The following is a 27,644-nucleotide window of genomic DNA, read 5'->3' as shown; positions in this document are numbered from 1 at the left end:
TCAACCTCTCCCCATTACTCGCTACCAAGTACGGTTTTATGCCAATAATTATTTTGAGTAATTACCAATAGTGTCCAGTGCCTTTAAAGGATCGTTCCCTTATGACTTTGCCTACAATCGGCAACACATTGAAATACACCGATCCAGGACTCTACCATAAAAGGAATGAAATTGGGCATCGATGCATATAATGAAGGAATTGAAGGAATGGTGCAATTAAATTAATGCATTCTTAAAGGAAACGTTGCCTTGGATCGGACGAGTCCGTCTATAAAAAAACATTTGTAACCGTTTGTTCTAAAATGCATATGGTTAGAAAGATGTTTTAAAAGTAGAATACAATGATTCACACAAATTTGCCTCGAAATTTAGTGACTCCCATAAATGGCCGACCTTGTAGTCTACGATGTTATTTTATTACAAACGGTTACAATATAGACCAACTCGACCGATCCAAGGCAACGTGTTCCTTTAATATAATCTGCACAAATTCACTTATTTGACTACAGTCTATCTGAATGGAAAACTTTGTTGACCAATTAGGAATCCTTAAAGCCGTTGGACTATCGGTAAACAGTATTGTCCAAGGCCCACACTTCGTGTATCACAACTTCTATATAAAATAACACACCTGTGAAAGTTTAGGCTCAATCGGTCATCGGAGTCGGGAGAAAATAACGGGAAAACCCACCCTTGTTTCCGCACGTTTCGCCGTGTCATGACATGTGTTTTAAAATAATTCGTAATTCTCGTTCTCGAGAATTGATATTGTTTTAATGTTTTCTCAAAAAGGAAAGCATTTCATGGAATAATATTTCAAGAGAAGTCTTTCACCATTACCTTCTGTAAACCCTGTAAGTTATTTGAAAATCTGTGAACTTTTATTTATTTTTCTGTACCGAAAGTGTATAATGGCTTTATAATGGTCACACCACAACGAAGATTCATTTTTAATGCACGAGTTGCCTATATTCAAGTCTCAGTCGTTCTTAATAATACCCGGGTAAAACATCATATAATTTCCGGTAAAATTCTGTCAAATTTAGGTGGTGCTACTTCCGTTGGATCTTGAATACCTTTTAGCCAACACGTCACTCTGACGTCAGTTGACAATGGGAGTTTTCTATACTCAGGGGTAGAGTCACTAGGTCCCTTCGTTTTGGTTGTTGTGTGGTCTCCGCTCGTGTTGTCATGTTCATCGCTATCGTTCTTTTCGGCAGCATTGCCTATCTCATTGGCTGCAACTCTACGGGCAATTTCTTGACATGCCTCTATACTCAGAACACTTTCCCGCCTTTCTTGTATGTCGTACAGGTTGCTGGGGAAGTTGGTGTCGTCATCAACCTCGTGATCGCTATCCTGATCATCGTAAGCTGGTTGCTGCTTTGGCAAGTTTCGATTGTAATCGATATGTCCTGTGGAGTTTCGCTGTCCATGCTGGGAGCCGGAGTCGTGACGTAGCCTCCGTCTCAAGTGGATGTTCCCGCCCTCTATGTCGGAGCTGTCCTCCAAGGCGATGCTGGTGACGTCACTATCGTCAACGCCATTCCGTTCACCTGCAAAGAGGCAAAGACAAACACATGATATAATTAGTTGTTATAAATGGGTTATTTTAAGATGATCGGGGTCGATTTCATTCCACAATATTGCTCGAATGTAATATATTTTTGTATGTTGCGTTTTGTAAATGTTGTACTTGTTACACTTTATGGCCTTTTAATATTTGATTGTTGATATTTTTTAGATGTATTTTGACCCTTTTAGCTTCTGCTGCTGGTCACTTTGTTTATAAAATAAAATTTCACAAAGATAGTCCCAACTCAGGACAAGTTTAAAGGCAGTGGACACTATTGGCAATTACTCAAAATAATTATCAGCATAAAACCTTACTCGGTAACGAGTAATAGGGAGAGGTTGATAGTATAAAACATTGTGAGAAACGGCTCCCACTGAAGTGACGTAGTTTTTTAGAAAGAAATAATTTCTCACATAAATATTTAATTTTGATTTCGAGGCCTCAGAATTTGATTTTGAGGTCTCGAACTCATGCATCTAGCTGACAACTTCAAGCACACAACTTCGTTTGACAAAGTTTTTTTCTTCCATAGTTATCTCGCATCTTCGACGACCAAATGAGTTCAAATTTTCACAGGTTTGTTATTGAGATGGTGAGAAGAAGGTGTCTTTAAGTGTGTAGAGTTTCTGCCTACAGTTTCCTTCCTAACGCCCTACTCAGAGAGTGTTCCAATCGCGGGTCCACTTATTGACGATTGAAGAGTTTAACAAACATACACTTTCTTAAGACCCAAACGCTGAATACCCGCTGTTTGTATTAAGTCACATCATTGCCGGTACTTGGGCTTTATATATTTACTCAGCACTGGTGTTGAGGGTGTGCAATGTCTTAGAAAATTTTACAGTTGTCATTGTTTGAATGCCACTTTAAAGTCTCGCTCAACATGGAGTGTTGGAATGAAACAAAGAAAACTTTGCTCAGAAGACGTCAATGCTAAAACATATACTGCCATCGTTTTGTAATAACGTTTGCTTTTGCTTTACCTCGTGACCCTTCAGCCGTTGAGACTATACACTTAAAGACAATATGGACACTTTTGGTAAATGTCAAAGACCAGTCTTCTCACTTGGAGTATCTCAACATATGCATAAAATAACAAACCTGAGAAAATTTGAGCTCGATTGGTCGTCATAGTTGCGTGCTTTCGGATGCTTGATTTCGTGACCTCAAATTCTAAACTTGAGGTCTCGAAATCAAATTCGTGGAAAATTACTTCTTTCTCGAAAACTACATTACTTCAGAGGGAGCCGTTTCTCACAATGTTTTATACTATCAACCTCTCCCCATTACTCATTACCAAGTGAGGTTTTTTGCTGATAATTATTTTTGAGTGATTACCAATAGTGTCCACTGCCTTTAACTTTCGAAAAAACTGTGATAACTACGTAAAACTCCGTTTGCGGGCGACTAAAAGCCGAAGGTGCTAGGACTAAAATCTGTTACACCGCGTAAAGAGTAAATTGCGGAACCCCAAACCAAACTATGCTTAGATGACGTCTGTACACATTATTGATAATGTCTCAATATAGATATTAGCATAAAACATTACTTAGTAACGAGCAGTGGAGTGCTGTTAATAGTATAACACATTGTGAGAAACGGCTCCCTCTGAAGTAACGTAGTTTCGAGAAAGGAGTAGTTTTCCACGAATTTAATTTAGATACCCCAGATAGATTTTGAAGTCCCGAAATTAAGCATCTGAAAGCACACAACTTCGTGTGACAAGACAAGAGTGTTTTTTCTTCCACTATTATCTGGCAACTTCGACGATCAATCGAGTTTAAATTTTCACAGGTTTAAATTAGTTATGTTATGCATTTGTTGAGATACACTGGTCTTTGACAATAACCAATAGTGTTTAGTGTCTTTAAAGGCACTGAACAAGTTTGGTAACTGTCCAAGACATGTATTCTCACCAGAGGTATCCACAATAATATATCATGAAAAACATCGGAGTTGCGAGAAAACAATGAAAGAAAGAACACCATTGTTTTACAAGTGTGTGCTTTCAGATTCCTTATAAAAGTCTTCAATTCTGAAGTCTTTTATTTGCATGAGAAATTACCTATTTCGCAAAAACCGTTTCTCTCACAATGTATTATACCACCAACAGCTCTCTATTGCTCGTTATCAAAAAGTTAGATGGTTGAACCAACAATTATTTTGAGCCGAGATTTTGAAAATGCCCCTCCCCCATAACCGAAACTACGGGTATTGTGCAAGATATTTCCAGGTAACCAAAACACATTTTGTGAGTTAATAACACGTTCAAGGATTATTTGCTTTCAATGACGTCTGTGACATGACAAAAGAGGCCAAACCAATTTCCGAACAATAAACACAGAAATGTCATTTTGGCGTCTGTGTGTTAATAAATACCAGTAAAATGTTCATACGTACGTACCTGGGAGGTACCAAGGAGTTTTAAAGGCACTGGACACTATTGGTAATTTCTCAAAATAACTGTTAGCATAAAAACTTGCTTGGTAAAAAGCAACGGAGAGCTGTAAAAGTAGTATAAAACATTGTGAGAAATGGCTCACTCAGAAGTAACGTAGATTTCGAAAAAGAAGTAATTTTCCACTAAAATAGTATTTGAATTTGCCGTGTGACAATGGTGTTTTTTCTTCAATTATTATCTCGCAACTTCGACGACCGATCAAGCTCAAATTTTCACATGTTTGTTATTGTATGCATGTGTTGAGATACAGCAAGTGAGAAGACTGGTCTTTGACAATGACCAATAGTGTCCAGTGTCTTGAATGTAATTTATATGTATTGATATCATTAGTTTGAGGAAAGCGCATGATGCCCATGGGTGTCACCCTGTACCCAAACATTAGCTAGACTATAATTGGTTTTGTAATATTCTAGGGAATATTTTGTTATTTGCAACTCTCTGTGATTTTGGGGAAACAAAAAATGGCATCTTGTGAAAAAATTCACATTGTTGTCATCCATTTTATACGAACTCTGTTAGGCCTATACCATATGTAGTTCAAGCGTGTGCCAGCGGGAGAGCGTTCCCATGGTTATGTTTAGGTTATTTATCAACAGTTGTGACTGGAAATACGTTGCAATTCTGCTGTGTAGGATACTGACGTCCATGTAAAAAGTGTTGAATAAATATGGATTGTAAAATTTAAACTGTTGTCCTCCATTCCTTACGAACTACCGCCAGGCCCACTAGAAATAGTTCAAGCGTGTGCCAGCGGGGGGAGCGTTCCTATGGTTATGTAGGTTATTTTATCAACAGTTGTGACTGGAAATACTATTCAATTCTGCTGTGTATGTAGGATAGTAAGTGACAAGTGAAAACTGTTGAATAAATATGGATTGTGAACATTCACATTGTTGTCATCTATTCTTTATGAACTACTGTTAGGCCTAACTAGAAATAATTCAAGCGTGTTCCAGCGGGGGAGCGTTCCCATGGTTATGTAGGTTATTTATCAATAGTTGTGACTGAAAACACTGTTCAAATTTGCAGTACTGAGAGTGGGGGGGGGGGGATATGGAAACGGAAATGTGTGGAGGTGGAATCGAGGTTAACGGAGCCGGGTGTACACGTGATTGCTTCCCGGCTGGTGAGTTTGGTTTGGAATGCTGCGTTTCCGTGATCGAATGAAACAATATACACATGGTATTAGTGAATTCAGACTATTGAGAAACTCTTGCTTGCCCCTAAATATGGTTCCCTGTCAACTTTGATAACTTCAATCTCCCAAAACGCAGGAGAACAACTATCCGGTGGAGTAAGAACTTATTCAAGAAAACTGTGTCTGAAAACCTACAGAAATACAACAGCTGATATCGGTTGTGACAACAGAAAATAAGGACATTGTGTGTATTCTATTTGTGCTTTGTTTCCACCATTTTCTTCTGACTCACTCATTGGTTTAAAACCCAAATTTCAACCTGTTTGTTATTCGCTGTGATGTAGCTTTGTTAACAATAAATCTTTATTCGTTAACATTCGAATAGCCAGCCCAACTTGCTCTTTCCATATACACCTCGACAGGAGACCAAGTCCACTGTACGCAAGCCATTGGGTCCAGGCCTTTATGCTTCGTTTTTGAAAGGGCATGGGGCACCAAGGCATAATGTATAAAGTGCACCCTATGAGGAAATTGTAAATTTCTGTAGCATCTACAGTGCACCAAGGCAATGACCAGTGGCCCGGGGACATGGAGGCAACCATCTTCGCTGCCTTCGTGAAGAATCAGGCCTAAAAACATGAACAAGGTCTGTGAATAAGTGTGTCCTGTTTCAGAGGATGAAAACAGACAGACTCGGTTGTACCGCTGTAAGAGCAATGGAAATGCAGTTTTTCCGTAGTGGATACTATGACGTCATCCCCAACTTCTTAGGATGAAACTTTTGGGGTTTCTTCCCCCGTAAACCCTGACTAGCCAGAAATTCCTTAATGCGATTTAGAAAACCCACGCGTCGTGTCCCAAGACCTCGAATCTCATCATCGTCATTGAGGACACAAGGCAAACAAAGGATAACATTTTTTACAATAACGTCCGAGAAAAGAGGGTAATAAATACGTCTAGCAATGGATCAACTTCGCGTCATTTCACACATTCACCCATTCTGTTTTGTGAACAGAACTAACTGCCTCTGGCGAATAGTTCGAAGGATCCAGTAAATTAAAACAGTTTTTTTTGTAGATTACAGGCGACTGAATTTGTTCAACTGGAGTGAAGAATATTTCTCATTGCAAAGTTAAGACTTGTAAGGTGGAAATAGTAGTTTTGGACAATGCTATTTTAAAGTAGGATTTGAAACCTAAATTTCAATCTGTGTGTATAAATTCGAGTAAGTCATGAGCTTTTTTTTAAGGTATTGTGCGAAACAAATTCCCATTAATAGGCGGAAGGTCAGTGTTCTGTTCAAATAAAACAAAAATGAAGAATTTTTTATTTAACTAATTATTTATCTCGCGTTTTATCCATGCAAAATCAATGTTGCATGTCACATGTATTTCGTGCAGGCATGTCCGTGGGTTTATGCGTAAAGATGGTGTGTTTGCTGTCTGCCAACGCACCGTCATAAAAATGAATAGTTATTTGTAAAGAAATAATACTTACGGCGGAAAAAATGTTGTATAAACTGTAATTTTGCTTTCTTCCGAAGTTGTATTTTGTTAATCACTGTGGTGATGAACTGTCAACGCCTTTGTGATAAATTTTCACGCGGACTTCTTTTGAATAAGAACTCACAAAGACCATCTTTTAATAACAACTTTTGCTAAGAAACTATACAGGCGCAGCGAACCAGTGAAGTATTGTTGCGAGAGATGATTGATTGCCATATGGAATACAAGAAGCTGGGAACCACTTTGACCTCTGACCCAACCCCACACATCGTCTGTGAATTGGGTGTAGAGACCAGCAACCTTGGTAACGGCATGCCGTGGGTTTATGTTTGAGACTGGAAAGGAACAGATTTGCGCCAGCAGTAATTTGGGGAAAATTTGTTTTGAAATATCACGGAAGTAAATATATTTGTTTGTGTTGAACTTTGGAAGAGTCGTAACTGTACATAAGAGCACTGGACCGATGTGTAAATGCTCCCATATTGGTTCAATTGCGAAGTATCCATTACATTTTAGTTTTTCATTTCATGTTTCATAAATTATTGTCTTGCTCTGTTCTTGACTGTAGTCAAGACTTAAATAATGTTTAATTTGTTTGTAATATGTTGATTGAATTTAATCGAATTGTTGAACAATATTAGTTTAATCTTGGACCGTATACATTTCAGTGGTGGCGCGCTCTAAAAGAAATACGGGTTAGAATGGACCCGAATTCCGGGTAGTAAGCCCGACTCAGTTATTTTTTTGATCAGTGCGAACAGGAACTTTTTCTTTAAGATTGACATTCAAACCATTCATTGTACCCTCTTCCACTACATATTTGGTGTGAGAAAGACAGACTAAGAACATTTTTTAGAGCTTCCTTGACTAAGGACATTTGTTTATAGAGCTTCCTGGACTTTAATATCGTCGTGATATTTATTTTGTGCCTCTGCGTTATCATGACTTTTTTGCACATTTTATAAATTAATTGGGTACTTGAACAGTCTGACTGTAAATATGAAAATTAATTAATCATTTTTACAAAAGAATATTCTCACACACATTTGACACTATTAGGTTATCTAAATTGAGTGATGAATGAATTCTCAATACATTCAATTATGTATCTAACTATTCACTTATCTCTTAAAGGCAGTGGACACTATTGGAAATTACTCAAAATAATTATTAGCATAAAACCTTACTTGATTACGAGTTATGGGAAGAGGTTGGTGGTATAAAACATTGTGAGAAACGGCTCCCTCTGAAGTAACGTAGTTTTCGAGAGAGAAGGAAGTAATTTTCCACGAATTTGATTTCGAGACCTCAGATTAAAAAATTGAGGTCTCGAAATCAAGCATCTGAAATCACACAAATCCGTGACTTTTGTGACAAGGGTGTTTTTTCTTTCATAATTATCTCGCAACTGTGACGACCAATTGAGCTCAAATTCGCACAAGTATAATATTTTATGTATATTATCATTCGGCATAGACTTGCGTCCGTGGCTGCCTCGTCCTCAGGTTGTAATGGTGGCACACTCCTAGAGTTGCCGCCATCACCCGGTGTCTTTCAATCGCTGTTCAAAATGTCAACTCAGTGTTTAATTTAGTTCGCGTAATTATTACTTTCTTTTAATGTAAATTATCCGGATGTGGATGTGCTGAGATGCTCTCTAATGAAATAATATTGGCGTACCTTGACGGAGCGAGCAACCTGGAGCACCTAACCGATCGAAGGCAATTAAATGCGCCGACAGAAAAACATTTTGCTCTCCAAACAATCGTGTAATGTTATTTTGGTGTTATATCAACCACTATTAAAGATAGGCCGCTTATAAATTATCCAAATGTCAACACAATGTTTTCAGAACCCAGAGTACATGTACATGTATATGGAACTTAAAGGCACTGGACACTATTGGTAATTACTCGTAATAAGTTTTAGCATAAAAACCTTACTTGGTAACGAGTAATGGATAGCTGTTGGTAGTATAAAACATTGTCAGAAACAGCTCCCTCTGAGGTAATGTAGTTTTCGAGAAAGAAGTAACTTTCAATGAAGTTGATTTCGAGACCTCAGATTTAGAATTTGAGGTCTCGAAATCAAGCATCTGAAAGCACACAACTTCGTGTGACAAGGGTGTTTTTCTTTCATTATTATCTCGCAACTTTGACGACCAACAGAGCTCAAATTTGCACAAGTTTGTTATTTTATGTATATGTTGAGATACACCAAGTGAGACTGGTCTTTGACAATGTCCAATAGAGTCCAGTGTCTTTAATGTATATGGTGCTTGCAAACAAGGCACAATCCATGACTGCCGTAAGAAAATGTTTGTTTGTTCGGTCGATTTGTTTTTTTTTTCTTTTTCTTTTTTTTCTTTTTTTTAAATAAATATGTATATTGGACTTTGGAGTGTATTAATCACTTTGGTATGAACATGAAGTCCAAACACAAAAGCGAAACATATTCACTGTATTGAACTCATTTATTTAATTGTCCTTGAATAGAATTTGTTAAACTAGCCATATTCTTTTTATGTACAATAAGAGCTGACAGCTCATGAGTTCGTTCCATGTATGTGTAGTTAATATTATTTTACCATAAAACTGTAAAAAATCTAATTCCAAAAGGTGGTCTCATTTGTTAGTTTTATAGTGCCGAAAATCTGGAGCGGTTATGTCAACGCTATAATCTGCAAATTTGAATGCACAATCAAAGAAACGTTCATGGAGGAAGGGGGTCTTCCTCCATGCTGTCAGTAATCTATCTCAGATATACAAAAAATGAAATATAAACAAAGTATCTATTAATATCTATATTTCGCAGATACTTCGAAGTGAAATATTTCTCAAAAGGGAATTACATTATATCCAAAGCTTTTGTACTTAATTTATAGAGTCATTACCAAACGTGTACAGACCCTTTAATATATACCTCCTCGGTGTTATCTTGATGAAATCCACCCCACCCTTCATATTTTATGAGTGCTACACGTTTTGTCCTCGGGCAAAGTCTGGCTACATTCAGTGTGTTAAAAATAAACCAGACGATGGTGCCTGCTTATTATGAGAGCATTTAGCAGTATTCAAACAAGCAAATGTCAGAAATATCCTACTGACATTTGATGTTGTTTGTTCGTATCTTCTTGTCCGTTTTTACATAAAAATGATCGTGTTATTTTGAAAACAGTCGTCTGCTTCTGCTTTTTCATCCACACAGATTTGAACCTCCTTTGAATAGGCGTGCCAGTAAAACAATTCTTTAAAATTGTATATTATTTTTAACAAGGGTTTACGACATTTATTTCAGGACTGACCAAAATGGTGTTTTATGAAAGATTGTTAAAATAAACAATTTTGGTTGATCCAAATAGCTTAACTTTACTTTGTATCATTTGAAACTCTACATGGTCGAGTAATATTAAGAAGTAATTAATATCAATAGTAGTTTTTCGGTACAGCCATGTTCAAGTCTCTTTTAGGGACGAGAGTTGGCTCTGAAAAGGTGTGCCTGTGCTCAGTACATAGACGATACAACACAAGCTCGTCTCGGAGCTGAGCCAACACCCTACCAAGAAGTTTTAGTTGTAGGTCTTAGTTTACATGTAATGTATCGACGTTTCTAACAGGACACTCTGCCTGTCTTCGGAAGAAAGAAGATACAACATCAGCGCTTCTCAGAGCCAACACCATCCCAAGAGAGATTAACATTCTACTACCCACATGTTTTAGTTGTATCGACGTTTCTAACAGATACTCTGCCTGTCTTCAGGAGAAAGAAGATACAACATCAGCTCTTCTCTGAGCCAACACCCCTCCGAAGAGAGATTAACATTCTACTACCCACAGGTTTTAGTTGTATCGACGTTTCAAACAGATACTCTGCATGTCTTCAGGAGAAAGAAGATACAACGTCAGCTCTTCTTAGAGCCAACACCCCTCCCAAAAGAGATTAACATACTACTATACCCACATGTTTTAGTTGTATCGACGTTTGTAACAGATACTCTGCCTGTATTCAGGAGAAAGAAGATACAACATCAGCTCTTCTCAGAGCCAACAACCCTTCCAAAAGAGATTAACATCTTCCTCACCCACAGTTTTTAGTTGTATGTCTTAGTTTACATGTAACGCTTTAAACACCACTTAGATACACTATTCGTGTCCTTCTGTACGCCATATTGATTTTTCGGAGACTTTATTAGAGAGAGAGGACACTGCTGTCAATGCAAGGTAATTAGATTTCGTGTTCAATAAGGCCAAATAAAATTAAAAACATGTTAAGCGTCATCCCTTTTGAAAGGAAGGAAGACTTTTTTTAATTTTTTTTTTTTAAAATGGCTCGGCTATTTTCAAAAATGTTTTTTTTTTTCTGAGATCTTTTACATATACCCCTCATGTTTTTCGCTATTTTTTTTTTCAATGAGGAATTCAAAAAAAGGAGGCTGCTTCCTAAACGGGGGTCATTTCAGGAATTTTATGTGTAGCGGGGACGCTTTACAATGTTTTATTTTAATTTGGCTTTACAGTTCGCGTACGGCCAGCCTAATCAACAGTCCCTTTCTGTAAACCATTATCGAGTCCACAGCTCTCCGGAATTCCTTGACTTCAAATGAAGGGAAAGTCCGTGACTCGAAGTGGCTTTAGAGAGACCTCACGGTGAGCCAAGCCAGCCGATGCATTCATTGTCATAATCTTCCGTTCGTCCCAGCATTGTTCATTTTTAAAGCCTCATTTGACGTTTCTTTGAAATTGGCAAACTCATTGTGTTTGGTATCAAGTGGAAAACAAGGTCAAAATTGGCTCCACAGTTAGGCTTTGTGTTATTGCCTTGGATGTAGAAAATAGACAAAACGAATTGGAAAAATATCTATGATCGAGTATTAATAGTTGATTAAATACGGCTATAATTTCGTTTTTACGAAGGGGAGGGGGGCAGTTTGGGCGAATCATTTCTTTCCTGCCTGTTATGGTTAAAGGCACTGTAAACAATTTCACGAAACGCTAGGATTAATCCGAAATTCGATTAATCCTATCTCGAGGTAGGACGAGTAACCCGTACTAACTTAGGATTGGTTCAATGCGTCATAATGTCTTCGGATGGAACTTAACTCGTCCTTAGTCCAAAAATTAACCCTAAGTTTGGTGAGTTTTGTGAAATCGACGGCTGGACACCATGGCAAATACTCAGAATAATTATTAGCATTAAAACTAACTTTTTAACGATAGTATAAAACATTGTGAGAAACGGCTCCACTAAAGTATTTAAAAAAAATTAATTTGAGGTAATTAATTTATCACTCAAATAAGAAAAAGGCTGGAAGCCTTTTATTATGCATTTGTGAGCTCACAAAGTCATAAAGTTTGAGAGCCTATAAAGTTGTGCCGCAAAAGGGTGTTCTTTCTTCTTTCATTAAATTCTTGCAACTTCGATGACCAATTGGCCCCCAAATTTTCACAAGTTTTTTATATTATGCACATGTTACAAGTGTGAATACTGGTCTTTGCCAATTACCATACATGTACGTGTCCAGTGCGTTTATCACCTCTTAAAGTGCATTCACCTAATGTAGATATATATCTCGAATGTTCTTTTAGCACATTTTGACATGTCGACGACTCATCATGCACATTCACGTCTTTTTTACTTCACGTAAACAAGTCAAACGTTTTTCATGGCCACAGAAAGGCCTTCAAAGTGTTTCTGTGTTAATTGAAATTGTGCACATGGGAATTTCTTCTGCTTTCAAATTGAAAGTAAACAAGTTTCGAAATTTAACTGTAATTTGGGTGTTTTTACCTTGGATTTTTTTATGAACAACTAGCTGTTGATTGAAGCTTGGACGTAATTATTATATCTTCGCAAATGTGTATATTATTTATCTTATTACATTTTAAATTGGCAAAACACCAATGTGTTTTTTTTTAAACAAAATTACGTGGAATCTGAAAAGCCAGAGCTGTTTATTTTGTTTCGTAAAACGATCACCAAAGCTCTCTCGATTTTATTTTTTAGTATGGCATTTTACAAAGTCTGAGGCCCACAATACTTAATTTTCATGTTGATAGGCGGAATTCAAATAAAGTTACAGACGCTATAAAGCAATCCATAAACGATTTAGTGGACATTTTTGGATAACAGATGTGTGTCTTTGATGGCTCAAACAATTTGCATTCGACACACAGTCAGATATGACATTGTGATCTATATTTTTACGAAGGACTAATATACTTCTCGAATATCTTTTTAGAGAAAGATATTGGCTATAGGTATTTTTGTCTTTCGAAAAATATGTGTAGATAGGATCGCAAATTAAGTTTTCAAAATGGCTGACAAAATGAGTGACGTTGATTGTTTTGTCACATATATCCTGTTCATGCCATACTCCACTATGTGTCAAATTTCAGACTGTGCCTTTTTTAAGACACAATGTCGTCGTCTATTATTAAAACTTGTTTAAAGTGGAATTCAGAATTGTAATAATTTACTCTTCCATAAACAATGATACACACTAAATTGCAATTTAAATTTTTTCATAATATACATAAATTATTTCGATGACAATTTTAAGAAAGAAAATGAATAAATAAAGTTTTGAATTACCTGATGATGACGAGTGGTGGTGTGACTTCCTGGTGTCGTACATCGACTCCGTGGCGGGTGTGTCGGGTCGACTAGACGGCATGAGGGTCCCGCCCCGCAGGCTCGCTGACCTTCGGACAATATACGGTGAACCTCCGCTCCTCGGTGAAGCTTCTCCCGTGTTAGCTACATGTTGTAAGACATCCGTAAAAGAGCCGAACGAGAAGGGTCTAGTTCGACGGGTCTTTCCCGGTTCGTTTCCGGTCGGCGTTGGTGACTCCCCACCACCTTGCTGCTGCTTCGCACCTCCTCGTTTTCTACGGACATTCATCGGGGAACCTTCCAACGACCGACTCGCTCTAGTCACTCCGGCCACGGCGGGGTTTAGTAAATAGGGTTTACGGAAAACCTGAGGTGAGTTTGATCCGGAAGAGTTGCGAGAACGGGGACTTGTATCCGGAGGATGCGGAATGGGCACGGGGCTCGCAGCCGCGCTTCCCCCCGATGGCAAGTTCGGATTCCCGCGGTGTTTTAGAAGTTCCGAGTCCGAACACTGTCGCACCATGAACTTAAGTCGGCGGTGTATGAGCGGGCTTCCGGCGCTTGCTGCAGGGGAAAATTCACTCTCCGATAGTGGCACATGATGTAAAGTTTGGCTTGCAGTGGAGTCCGGCGTCGTTGGGTTGTGGAACCGGGATTTTTCCTGGATGTGTGGGACTCCAACGAGCGGGGGAAGCTCCCCCTGCGTCGAGGGGCAACTCGTCGTCTTTCCCAACTTCATTTTACCGTTAAAGTGGACAGATTTGAGGCTGGAGTCATGGGGTTGGTGATGAGGTGAAATCTGCTGTCGGGATTGGGATTTCCAAAAATGGTTGTCCTGTGGAGATGGCGGTGGAGGAGTAGTCATCTTAAATCAATCCTCCAAAGCGATCACATCAACGAACAACTATTTCATGTACACTTTTACACTCATGCGCAAGACTGAGAACATATTAATTAAATTTCCCCGCTTCTTTACTGTTGGCGAGACGGTTAGCAAACACAAGATCCATAACGAATATCACTGTGGCGAGAAATGGCTGAACAGCCGTCTGATGTATTCCAAGTATACGATCGTAAAACAAAAATCCCACATTAACAATACTAATAACACCTTGCGTGACGAACAACGTGCGTTATAACCGAGCGTGCATACACACTAATGATCATCTATACAAGGTCATCAAACCTTTTGAGAATCGGGGGCGAACAAAAATCTCCATAAGAAACATCAAGCTGTAAACTAACTCCATTCTAACCGGCTTGAACCCTCCAGAGATAAAGCCACTTTTCATTATAAACAGAGTTGACAAAAGTCCGGGATTCGACCAGCAGTTAGCGCTTTTCAGACTGCTTTGCTCCGGTGGTTTTCAGCACACTGGCCCGGCCACCCCATGCGTCGATAAGATTAAAAGCCTTTTCATCAAGCTAAAATTCAATGAGCCATTATAGAACCACTCTGTTATCGTTAAAAAAAACCTGCCTTGAAAGTCCTCAGAGACAGTTGAATGGGGATAGAATTCCTCAACTGGTGTTCTGCTGACACAAACTGCTGATCGAGAAATGTGACCATTTTCTCAGCACTCACTACAGGCTTGACTCACCCACCACACCACACAGAGTAGTTCCAATTCAAGGAATACTCAAAAAAAGGTTTCAAATATTCACGACGTCACACAGGACGTGTTGTTGTGAAAACACATAAACCCTAGAGCTCCATGGGATAAGTAACCCGATCAATAAAGTTAGTCCATTTCTTCTTGATTCGTTTTGCCTTTGTACGGCGCACGCACGTCAGAGCTAGCCGGCCTCCGTATTGCTTGCTGAGGGATCACCCTCTCACTGACCCGTCGTCTAGCGAAGACTAGGGACCCATCCGTGCTCCCCTTTGTCACACACATGGTACACGGTGAATTGTAAACAACGTCAATATTATTTGATTCATTTTTGTTTTGTATCAGCCACGTTTGGACAGCTGTAGTAGGTTGCCATGACTACACACACGCCGCATACCCGATCCCCGACCGAGTTGCTGGAGGAGGCTTTTATTGAACAACGAGGGCGCTGCACAAGTTGCGCCGTTTCAATCTTGCAATTCTTACACAAATTCGTAAATATATTTGTATACACGTATCACATGATATTGGCCTATGTTCGAGACCTGAATTTGTGTTAAAATCTCAGTTTGGCGACGATTTCCCGGTTGAACTGATACGGTTCAGTAAACGATTTCCCTTTTAGCAGTGCAAAATGCTACGCAAAATGTATTAGTTGCTACTCAAAATTCATCATTTTGCCTCTCAATATTAGCATTCATTGTACATACAAAATTTCAGTCGAAAGATTTCGCTGTACAATAGTGCTGGATAAAAACGTTCCCTGCGGTTAGGCCTATATCCATTTACTTTGGCTCTTATTTAGCCTATGTCCAGTCTGCGAAGATCGCCTGCATAGGCAAGTTTTGAGATCATCCATGGTGTCCGTTTGAATGCTGCCCTCTATAGAGATGACACCTCGCTTTAACGTGGATGGATTCGTCGTTTTTGAAGAAGACAAAACACAAGTAGGGGCCTTCAGTTTTTTTTAAACTAATTTTGTTGTTTTCTCAACAACTAGAAAATGTGCTCGGCTGAAACTTTCGACAGGTGACTTTTGTTGTCTCTTTTTATAAATAACTTTGCGTATACAAATCTGCATTCCATTGACAGAAATAAACCAAACGATGATCCGAACGTATGTTGTGTAGCAGTTGATGCCGTCACAACAATCTAGAGTAGGCCTATACTGCTGTCACAGAACACATGGATTGATCGATTGCATCTATAGACCTTTATCATGCTACCTCCATCTTGGTCATGTTCCTTGTATCAAATAACAATAATGAATGCTAATAATCACTTTGCAATTAGGAACCAGACTAATTTTTTCTTCCAGCCTCGGTTTGGTTACATTGATATCAATGGAGGGTATTCAATATGGCTGCACCATGAAAAAGGTCTATTGAGTGTGGGGGGGGGTAGTTCTAGCAGTCACTCCTATGAGGGCTCATCATAAGCAGTACATTAGCGTATCAGTCACAAAAACAATGTCAAACGACGACACTTGTGTCACTTCAGAGCTTCACCACGTTGTTAATTCGCCTGCCCCAAGTCAAGTTAATGTTCTGAACAGCAGGCATTATCCGAAAGTACAGGCACAGAATCTCAAACAAAACGAACTGTCTTTGTCGTTTTCAAAATTTTAAATGAGCAGCGAAATGTTGGTGAGGTTCATCTAGTATACGTTTGATGAAATGGCGACTAGCGATCTAAAAAAAAACATCCAATGTTATACTCTAATCGAAAAACCGTGATGCAGTTTCCAAGTAGCTACTTTTAGATCAACTTGAAGTGTTTTCAGGTCACTGACACGATGCCGTGCAAAGTACATTCGAACTGTTACGGAAAATATTCTATAATATGTTACAGGAATTTTAAATTATACATCAACATGCGTTGGACTGACGTCATAAACCACGTGATTAGACTCCATGGTCTCTAAAGTACAAGTTATTGGGTAGCTTGTAGCCGTTGTTTCATAACCCTTTTGCTTGTTTTCGGAACCAATACTACTCAAAAGAGATATTTATATGGTGCTACTGTAATAACTTGAACCTCCACCATGCAAAGTTTCAAATCCTACTTGTTTTCAATTAGCCGAGCTGGTACCTGTACGCACTGCACGAAGGCTCACCTCCAATGCCGTTGAATCGTGCTTGGTCGGATAGCGATGCAGTGTTTAGCTGGCACAGTATCTCGTCACTGCTCGGATCATTGTTTAAGACGTTGAAGGAGCGACAGCTTGGCTCGTTGAAGCAGGCTGAGGCACACCCGATGGCGGTCTTGCTTCTGAATGCGTCGATGTTCTGCCCGATGTGGCAAAGAGGCACCCGTTCCCACAGAGCGGCATCATGGGATCTCCTTGAGGAGCAGATAGCATCCCTCCTACACAAGGCTCTGCTGGTGAGGCCATCACAGCTAGAAGCATGCCACAGGCCACTCACCGTCAACATGATCGTGCAATCCTCAGCAGCACGATCACCGGGTTCTCCTTCCGCCCACAGTGGGGACAGCTCGACATATCCCGGACGATCCGTACAATACCATCCTCCATTACTGTGTTTCAAACAGGGCAGATAGAGCAGATCATCACCATCGGGTATCTGCTGAACGAAGAACTGGTTTTCCTCTAGGGTTCGGGGTGATGCCATCGTGCCGCCCAAGTTGTAGCACACCATCGACGCTTGCCACCTGCTGGTTGAGTCCGTCAGACGGTAGCAGTGGTCCTTCCATTTCCGCCAGTCCGGGTGGCAAATACGGCGGTTGTGGGGATTACAGGTAACATACCCCGACACCACAACAGCCACCAAGCTGACACAAACAATTCTCACAATACCAGCTATCATCTTGAAAGATAAACCAAGAACGAGCTCGTGAACAACTGCTGCGAAATATTGCCGACAAGTCACGGAAGCCTCCGTTTTTATACCAAACCTCACAGCGGAAAGCGGAGAAGCGTAATTTGTCATACTCAACAAAATACTAAAAAGATAATATTGCTTTTTTGTGTGATATCAAACAATGCATGGCTTAATTATAATGACAAGCCAATTAGACTCGCCCTTGATGAAACACGCTATGAATAATTAACACGTTGAACACTTAGGCTATAGTTATATAAATTAGTAAAGATACGTTTGATGCAGCTCTTAAAATTAGTGACAATACAAACTATTGGTAAAAGAAGTACATCAGCTTTCGATTGTATAAGTTTAAGAAATCAATCGGTCCATGTGAAGTGCGCCCCCTAATTATTGTTCTATTCCTCTAGCCTGAAGATCTGACGTCACACGAGTCGAGACTCGTGAATAATGCAAGAGAGTGGCCTCTATAGCCTGGGTCAATCCCGCCCATAATCACCTAAATATTCACCTACATTCATTTCACATTAAACGCAGTCAAATCCTACATACATTAGCAGACACTATGCAGACGACCAGACGTAAGCTTTCCATATGTTTGAACTAGTCCGAGGTTATGTTTGTGAGCTGCGCCAACACCACACTTTGACCATTCAAAACACAGCAATAATTATGTAAAGCTTACGTCACTGCACGTTTATCCAATGAAATGATTGTGTCCAAATAAATCGCTGGTTCTGATAAACAAATCTGCATTTATTCTTGCGGATAAAGACAGGGGACCAGTCACAGTAAAACATTCTCATTGGTCAGCAGTAAGCTAATGCATTATTCATGTTAAGTAACGAGAGGTCGTTCTCTAACTAGTTGAGGGCGTTACAGTAGAAACAGCATGGCCCCTCCATCGCTGCCAAACCGGAGGGTAAACTATAATAACACGTGCGAGGACAGGGACTAGACACCCGGCCTCAAAAACCAACACCGTTAAATCTTACAACCACACACCTTTTCAACACCTCGAACCAAGACTTGAACAGTAAGACTAAAGGTACAGTAAAACTTTCACTGATGCTAAACAAGTCACTACCGCTGTCGGTTTTACGTCACCTTCACAAAGTGATAGGTATACTCAACAAATAAAATAAAATCTTTTAAGTGTAGTAAAAAAAAAATATTTAAAAAGAATTCTCAAACCAATCATGGCTATCTTGTGATGCGCCCTTGAGCGTCAAACAAGTAATTAAAACTAATAAATCATTTACGAGACAAAATTGCCCACGAAGACATCTATAAATTATACTAATCGCCAATTAAAATGGACACTTTTAAGGCCAACTTTGTATAAGTGCAATGCTAAGCTTGGCGATTATTGTGGATTGTTTGTAAAACGCTCATAGACAGAGTGGCGCTAAGTTTCCACGCTATGGTGTCCTCACGTTGCCATTATGCACTGGACACGTTTGGTAAAATTTGTCAACAACCAATATCCCAACATCATGCAAAAATAACAAAATGTGTAAAAATTCGGGTTCGATTGTCTTAAAAGTTGCAAGAGAATAATATAAGAAAAACACCATTGATACTGTTAGAATGTCTGAGAAAGAATGCAGATAAACATTGTGAGAAATCACTCCCTCTGAAGTAACGTACAGCTTTTGAGAAAGAGGTTATTTCTCATTAAAATATTTGAATCTCTTTCAATATTAAAATATTTCAGTTCATAACCTCTTTCTCAAAAACTGTACTTTACTTCAGAGGGAGTCGTTTCTCACAATGTTTCTATGGGTAATTACCTAAAGTGTCAAGTGCCTTTAAAAAAATATAAGACGTATGAGAGACGAATAAGACGGTAAAACTCAGGGAAGATTGAAGTTATGAATTGATATTCCTTTCAGAAAGTCCCTTTCAGGCTTTAAGATAGAGTGAGTAATACACAACCAGGCGAGGAGATACGAATGATGTACTGACCAAACGTCGCCTGAAATCCTATTTTAGGATCATACGTAGACATTGGGAGCAGTCTGTCAGAGTGCCAGCCTGTAGGAGGCTACCCCAATCAGACCTACGTTTTTTATCATTCAATGGTTTAATTTAATTTAAAAAAAAAAAAAAAATCCAAATCCCTGCCGGTGTCAGATGCAATTGTGTCCGCCATACAATACTGTCCACTCAGGACTTTTTTTTTCTATATATGCAATCGTGTCCGGAGCTATGCAAAAACCTTCCGGTGGACGTACATCGACTGTACATGTATGGTGTGCGCGTAAACGAGCGTGCATGCACTGAACCTACGTATATGCAGCATGAATATTCACGTATTTTATGATTGCAGCGAATACCTAACGGCCGAACATTTCCCATGTCATTCATTACATGCACTTAGCTTGTAAAACAAAAATGGCGAACGTATTCCGTCGACCAAGGGCGTTTAATTTACTGCAATGACGGTTTTGCACGGGGGCGGACACAACTGCATATGCAAATGTGTCCGGGCAGACACAATTGCATTATGCAGCAGCGTCCGGGCGGACACGATTGCATATGCAAAACCGTCCGGCGGACAATATTGCATATGCAATTATGTCCTCCGGATAACATTGCATAGAGGACATAATTGCACGCGACACCGGCAGCAGAGTATTACGTGAAAAGTAACGAAACTGAAAAGCTGAAGAAAAACATTACAACTAGAATTAAAATGGCATTAAGTCTATTACACACAGAGACAGTGATGATTATAAAACTGTAAAAGTAATAGTAATGTATGAAGAAGGAACACGGGAAAAATATATGATACGCATACATCGAACAACAACAAATCCCTTAACCGTCACAATGCATGTATACGGGGTTTTAGGGGAAAGAAGAAAGAAAACAACTATGGGAAAATTTGTATACAAAAGTTGAAGCTTTATCATGTCAATCATTTTGAAGCAAATAATGGCGTGGTGCCATACATTCATACGCAGAAACTAAATAATTGCAGAGCTGGTATATGACAAAATATGTTAAGTTAGGACCACATCTAATGATTTCATCACACCATGCCAACGAGGGAGGACGCCCAGCATAGCGCTGGAAGGATTAAGTCCAAGGATGTGAGGAGGCAGAGCAACTAGTAGTCTTGGTTCCAAGACCATTGGTGTTGCGCGGTCACACACAACCAACGTTCCGATTATGCACGGCAAAAACTGTACACGCTTGAAATGAACGAATGCTAGCGGGCGCTCTAGCACAGACTCTAGATCTAAATCAAAGAAACAGAGCGCCCGCTAGCGTTCGTTCTTGGAACCAAGACTAATTTATTCCTCCATGGACTAAGCAACTAGCGACAAACAGACTGGAATGGATCGGATATCAATTTGAAAGTAGAAGGAGTGAGGGGAAATCTTGTCGTTAATTAGTTAGACAATGGACCGATCCGGCCTGTCAATCAAACTGTGCGCGTTCACCCATTTTTGACCAATCACAGCAATGATTGTGGTCGGACAAACTCGGTCATGCGTGCGCGTATATTTGGCACGCGCAGCAGAATCGTGCAGAATGTCATTGGGAGTGCTCGTACACGTGTCTTGCTCACGTGCGCTGTGGGCGGAGCTTAGTGGAAAGCCGGAACGGTCCATAGAAGTGCCATCAGGGAGATGCAACACGTGGGGACAGGTCATTGTGGCCCTCCATCAATGAGTGTGTTCATGGACATTTCAGACGAGACACTATTTACAGTAAACAGCTCCATGCAATTTATAAACAGTTTGAGTAAACGCTACGAACAAAAGATATATTTGTTCTCTAATGATGGAGGCTCTCACCGCCTACTCTCTGACTTTTTCAAAGGGAATAACCTACCAATACTTTATCACATGAACAATATCAGGAATTGTGTTACAAATGATTAAGAACACATTCGATTGATTGATTAATGTAAGAAAGGAATTCCAAGACCCACACACATTGGCACTACAGATGGATTGCACATGACGTCAGTGACCACCATCTTCCTTGGGTGAAACGTCATTGGCTAAGAGTTGTGCGCAGCGCGTGCACTTTTCTATTGTTTATCATCAAACTAAGTCAATAATTCTAGAGGCCTATCCCGAGCTAGTAAGAACAAATAGACGACTGATGAAACATGGAGGTCTATAAGAGTTGCTATAATCTCAGATGTTAACATTTTTCTCAGCACATCAACAACAAGGTCAAGTTGTTGTAAAATTGAACAATGAAACGGGAAAGTCCGTACAACTTAAATGACAATCGTTTGGAGCAACAAAAAAAAGCAGCGGCGTGCTGCAGAAATGCCCGCGTGTGACGCACTCAGTAAAATTACGTGTTAGTAAACTACCACACGCGAGCGTATGGACGCTGAAACAGACAGCGCGCGCGTTACTTATACTTTGTGTTCAAAGTTGTCATTCGGGCGCACTTTGTTCCTTTCCATTGTTCCATTGTTTACATTCAATTATTATGATGTAATAATATAGGTTTGTATTACATTTATGACGTGCGATTTGTAGTTAGAAGTCGAGTTTCTGTTTACTGAAGAAATTCAGTGTTTATTTATTTATCTTTTTCGACCGCCGTTGTGAAATAAATCGGTTGTAGTGTGAAAAAAGGCTAGAGACATTCGTCAATATTTCAACGAATACTCAACAAAGACGGATTCAAAAATGCTCTCTGGATTGAACTTACCAACGTCAAATAGATGCAGTCTTTCCTTGGGTCCGAACGCAGCTATTCCGACCGTTCAACTGATATCTTCCGCAAATCTGGCGACCTCGGGTACTGTCCGGCCTTATCTCCTTCAACAAGAGAGGGTTAATGCCGTACAAAGCCGCGAAAAGCCACCCTCTCGTCTGCTGCACGATGCTCCACCAACTCATACTGTAGCCAAATCCTGTCTCGAGAAAACAGACGAACACAGAGTAAACACACAAACAGTTACCTCACATTCCCGCCAAAACCCTCTACCACAACAGTTTCGCCCAGCAAACAACATGAACAACAGCTTGACGATTCTCACGCCGTCGACTCCCGATTACCCGAATTCGCGAATCGGAAACGGTGATTCTAACGATGGGAGGCAGTTGTTCTACTTGGTACCGGCTTCTGCTGCGGTTAATAGCGGTTCGTCGATTCTACAGGGAGTGTCGAATAATCGGTAAAAATCTTTCTCTTCTCTTTTTTGTAGCGTGAACGTCTTGACACGTTTACCTCAAAATTCAAATCACGTTTGATAATAATAATTGAGCCTTACATTGGCCTATTTTTGGCAAAAATTCATGAGCTGCCTTATCATGCTTATGGCTGATGTTGTTTCTGTTGTTGTTTTTTGGGTTTTTTTTTTGTTTTTTTAATGTGCAATTAATAAGAAGATTTTGTTTAAGATAATTTGTGCCATTGTGCTTTTCCTGTGTTTTTCATTTCAGCCTCCACCAAACCGGTTGTACTAGTTACCCAACAAAACCCAACGCCGTGGTTCCCACAAACACTTCAACTTTGCAACCCACCCTACCCACCATCACCTGCAAGATAGGCGAGAAGCTCTATAGATGTGTAGAGATCGGAAAACAGCCGTCGGTGAATACCACGTCAGCAGACGGCTGTTCATCGGTCCGAATCTCCGAAGTGATTCCAAGTCACCGTCCTCCTCTTCAACGAGAACCAGTCGTGACGTCATCGGTGACGTTACAACCTGGATCTACTGGAACGGCAGCGATTTGTAACACAGTTCAGACTTCTAATGAAGGGTAGGTTGTTTCTTAGATTTCACACTATAGTTGAAAATGATTTATTTCATTCAACTTGTGGTTGAATAGCCTATAATAACAAATTCTTATAAATAGCGCATTTCACAATAACCGTCTCATAGTGCCTTGGTCTTGGGCCAAAAACATCCCTTAAATCTGTCTCAGCTCCCTGGGGAGTATACAACCTGGGCAACTGTAGTGCTCGAAAGGCTTTTTCATACACAACATCAACCGCTACCCTCGCAGGTACCCATTTATACCCCTGGGTGAAGAGAATCAATCACAGTAAAGTATCTTTGCTCAAGGACACAAGTGCCACGACCGGGATTCGAACCCACACTCCGATGACTTAACCACCAGAACTTGAATTCGATGCTCTAAACCACTCAACCATGAAACTCTATGCAAAAAATAAAAATACCATAACATGTATTTATTATTTCATCTTGAAAAAACGGAGACTGATGAGGTTTGTAACGTTTTCCCTCCACTTGTCCCTTATAGTCCATATGCGCAACCAGGCTTAGACCCAACAAACGTTTCCGCATCGACCAAAGTCAACCAGCCGGAAACAATCCCGAAAACACCCAAAGATATTGAAGATGACCCACCGGAGAAGACGACGCCAACACGGCAGAGTCTCAGCGAGGGAAGCACGGTGACCGTGCCCGGTGGTGGTGGTGTCACAGCCTCCCCAACGGTGAACAGGACATTCACCGAGCTGACTAATTATAAACCAAGGAGGCAAGAGATCCTGCATCCCACGGCCTCCACGACCAAGGAACCCCGGACGATCGTCGACGAAGATGACCCAACTCCGCAAACTCACCACGTTGTCGTCCCACCGACCGTTCAAATCAACGAGAACAATTCAAGTCTCCCCCCTCGGAGGGCGAGTCACCAGAGCATTCACGCCGAGAGACCTACGGCTCGTGCAGCAGGAGGCCTACTGGGTCAGCAAGCGCCCCCATCGGTCACATCAAAACCCATCCCACCCTCCCTGGATGAAAAAGATGATGTCAACCCAACCACTGCTGTCGGTTCACATAACCAAGGTATGTATGTCTGCTGTAAAAGTAAACCCGCCCTGCAACAACGCATACAGTATCCACTAAAGTGGGGGGGGGGGGGGGGGTCAGATGCTTGTGCCGTAGACCATTTTAGAAATTGTGTAATGTTTTCAGGTTACGTCGAACTGCTTTATGCTCCCCGACACCCTCGGCCGTGTCAGTCGCCTCGATTAAAGGGGTATTTGAATTCAGAATTATTGCTAAGCTGTCCTTTATCATTCGGAACTTTGTTTTACATTTTCTTAATATACTACGATGAACTACAGTTTGCGTATATTTTGTAAAATAGTTGTTAGTACTGAGAAAGTTAAGTATGATCTGAATCGTGTCATACTGTTCAAAATACTTTGAACTATTTTGCCATATCTTACTATCATTTTGTTCATTCTTGAATTTAAAGCTGATAATGGTGGTTATTTATTAGCTAACTCCCACGCGGATTGGTCAATATACACACTCTATCTCAGACTTGCGTTCATTCATCGAGTACTCTACATTCATTTATTCACTATTGAAATTTACATAACAACACTGATCAGAGAGGTGGGGCCTTATTTCATAGAGCTGCTTAGCCAAAAAAATTGCTTAGCATGAAATTTCTGCCTTGATAGAAAAAAGGATTACCAACCAAAGTTCAATTTGTTGCATATTGCTTGTTCAACTGGTATTCAACTGCTGTTAATTGCTGTTCCTTAACACTACCTGGAAATTTAGTTGGTACTCTTGGTTTTTAACAAGGCAATTTTTTCATGCGAAGCAAATTGTTGTGCTTAGCAGCTCTATCAAATTGGGCCGTGGTCAATCAGTAACTATAGCCTCAAAGTCCATGGCCAATTTCCTTGTGCTGCTTAACGGCAAGAAAATTGATGTGCTTATGTAGCATAAACAGCTTGCTTTTAAAAGCATAAAGTCATTAAGACGGCCGTCTTGTGCCTTACGTTGTGCATTTCTTCCTACAGTAAGCACTGGAAGATTGCACGCCTTTTCGTACGTACGGTTAGCTGCAGCGCTATGAAATGGAAATCGCACAGTAGGCACAAAATCGACCGTTAAGCAGCTCTTTGAAATTGGGCCTAGATGGCCTCGTCTACTACAATAGGTTACAACTTTTTCTGTTTGAGATCGGTATTACTTTTTATAGTGCTGCGTACTTATGGTATAACAAATGACAGCTACACTACTACAACAAAACATGGAAAACACATACTGAATTACATACTTGTTACTAGACGTAATACCTACTTGATATGGGTTGAATGGAATCGTCGTTTAATTTCCCCACGATGTTTCTGAAACTTTGAATTAAACCCCAGAATCGGTTCATTTCTTATTCAAAAGCTGCAACTTTGGCCACGGTATTAAAAATGATAGATGGACAATAAGATCTTAACGTTATTCAAAAACATGTACTAAATTATCTGATCTTTACTTGAATATGATTTGAATGGAATCTCCTATCAATTTTGATCCAATGTTCTTACTTATTTTGAATTTGAAACAATAATCGTTAATTTTTTCGAAAGCTGCAATTTCAGCAACGCGATAATTTAATCACTACGTACATCAATGGTTAAAAAAAGAAAATACGAACAAAATTTCACAGTTTAATCAAAAAGCAAAATGTTATAATTAAGTTTTGTTAAGCATCATCTGATTTCAAAATACATAGAGATATTTAAGGAAAACAACTCGGTAAGGAATCGAACCAATGACTTGAGTATAATGCTTACCATTAACACAACGGCCTACGAATAATGAGGCCCTATAGTCTACAAAGTACATTTTTCTCTCTCACAAGTTTTCTTCTTGATTAAATATAATTGTACATCTTGATTAAAGATTAACTACCAGACATTAACTGAAATACTCACAGCCCAAGAATCATAAAGTAAAAGTGTCTCAAATGTACTTCAAATTAACACCACATTGAAAATTAACTGAAATTAACTGTAGCAAATGCTCCACGGACTTTGACCCTATTTGACTTTGACCTCCGTGTCAAACCGGAAGTTAAAAATAATAATAAAAATTAACAAATCATCTCAGGACCTTTTTATATGTAGCAACTTTAACATGTTTTCAAACCGCCTACGAAAAATAAAGCCCTATAGTCTACAGAGTACATTTTTCTCTTTTTACAAAAATACATAGAGATATTTAAGGAAAACAACTCGGTAAGGAATCGAACCAATGACTTGAGTATAATGCTTACCATTAACACAACGGCCTACGAATAATGAGGCCCTATAGTCTACAAAGTACATTTTTCTCTCTCACAAGTTTTCTTCTTGATTAAATATAATTGTACATCTTGATTTAACATGTTTTCAAACCGCCTACGAAAAATAAAGCCCTATAGTCTACAGAGTACATTTTTCTCTTTTTACAAAAATACATAGAGATATTTAAGGAAAACAACTCGGTAAGGAATCGAACCAATGACTTGAGTATAATGCTTACCATTAACACAACGGCCTACGAATAATGAGGCCCTATAGTCTACAAAGTACATTTTTCTCTCTCACAAGTTTTCTTCTTGATTAAATATAATTGTACATCTTGATTAAAGATTAACTACCAGACATTAACTGAAATACTCACAGCCCAAGAATCATAAAGTAAAAGTGTCTCAAATGTACTTCAAATTAACACCACATTGACCTTGATAATTAAAAAAAAAAAAAAAAAATATTTTATCAATCTATACCTCGTAGAGAGGAGAGGCCTTGGGAAATGTAGCAAATGCTCCACGGACTTTGACCCTATTTGACTTTGACCTCCGTGTCAAACCGGAAGTTAAAAATAATAATAAAAATTAACAAATCATCTCAGGACCTTTTTATATGTAGCAACTTTAACATGTTTTCAAACCGCCTATGAAAAATAAAGCCCTATAGTCTACAGAGTACATTTTTCTCTTTTTACAAATTTTCTTGATTAAATATTCTACATCTTGATTAAAGGGAAGGTACACGTTTGGTAGTTACTCACAAAAAATATTAACTTAAAAACGGACTTGGTAACGGGCATTGGAGAGCTGTTGGTAGCATAAAACATTGTGAGAAACGTCTCCCTCTGA

The 27,644-nt window shown here is 39.5% G+C and overlaps 1 protein-coding gene across 1 annotated transcript; it reads right to left on the bottom strand.

Annotated features, from left to right (window-relative positions):
• Positions 1 to 884: 884 nt before the first annotated feature.
• Positions 885 to 14,872, bottom strand: LOC117294446. The gene is made up of 2 exons (XM_033776849.1): positions 13,272 to 14,872; positions 885 to 1,556 (listed from the first exon to the last, which is right to left on the bottom strand). The coding sequence occupies exons 1-2, from the start codon at positions 14,155 to 14,157 to the stop codon at positions 1,012 to 1,014; spliced, it is 1,431 nt and encodes a 476-aa protein (XP_033632740.1). The 5' UTR covers positions 14,158 to 14,872; the 3' UTR covers positions 885 to 1,011.
• Between the last annotated feature and the right edge of the window lie 12,772 nt (positions 14,873 to 27,644).

Source organism: Asterias rubens, chromosome 9 (genome assembly GCF_902459465.1).
Source record: "Asterias rubens chromosome 9, eAstRub1.3, whole genome shotgun sequence".
Classification (NCBI taxonomy): domain Eukaryota; kingdom Metazoa; phylum Echinodermata; class Asteroidea; order Forcipulatida; family Asteriidae; genus Asterias; species Asterias rubens.
The sequence above is the reverse complement of the archived record's forward strand: the minus strand, read 5'-3'. Positions and strand labels throughout refer to the sequence as shown.

What these genes read in the sequence shown, in the direction of transcription:
- LOC117294446 (XM_033776849.1), bottom strand. Translation starts at nt 14,157, where the DNA reads ATGACTACTCCTCCACCGCCATCTCCACAGGACAACCATTTTTGGAAA. An exon ending in CCACCACTCGTCATCATCAG is followed by an intron (nt 1,557 to 13,271) that starts GTAATTCAAAAC and finishes GCCTCTTTGCAG; the next exon opens with GTGAACGGAATGGCGTTGAC.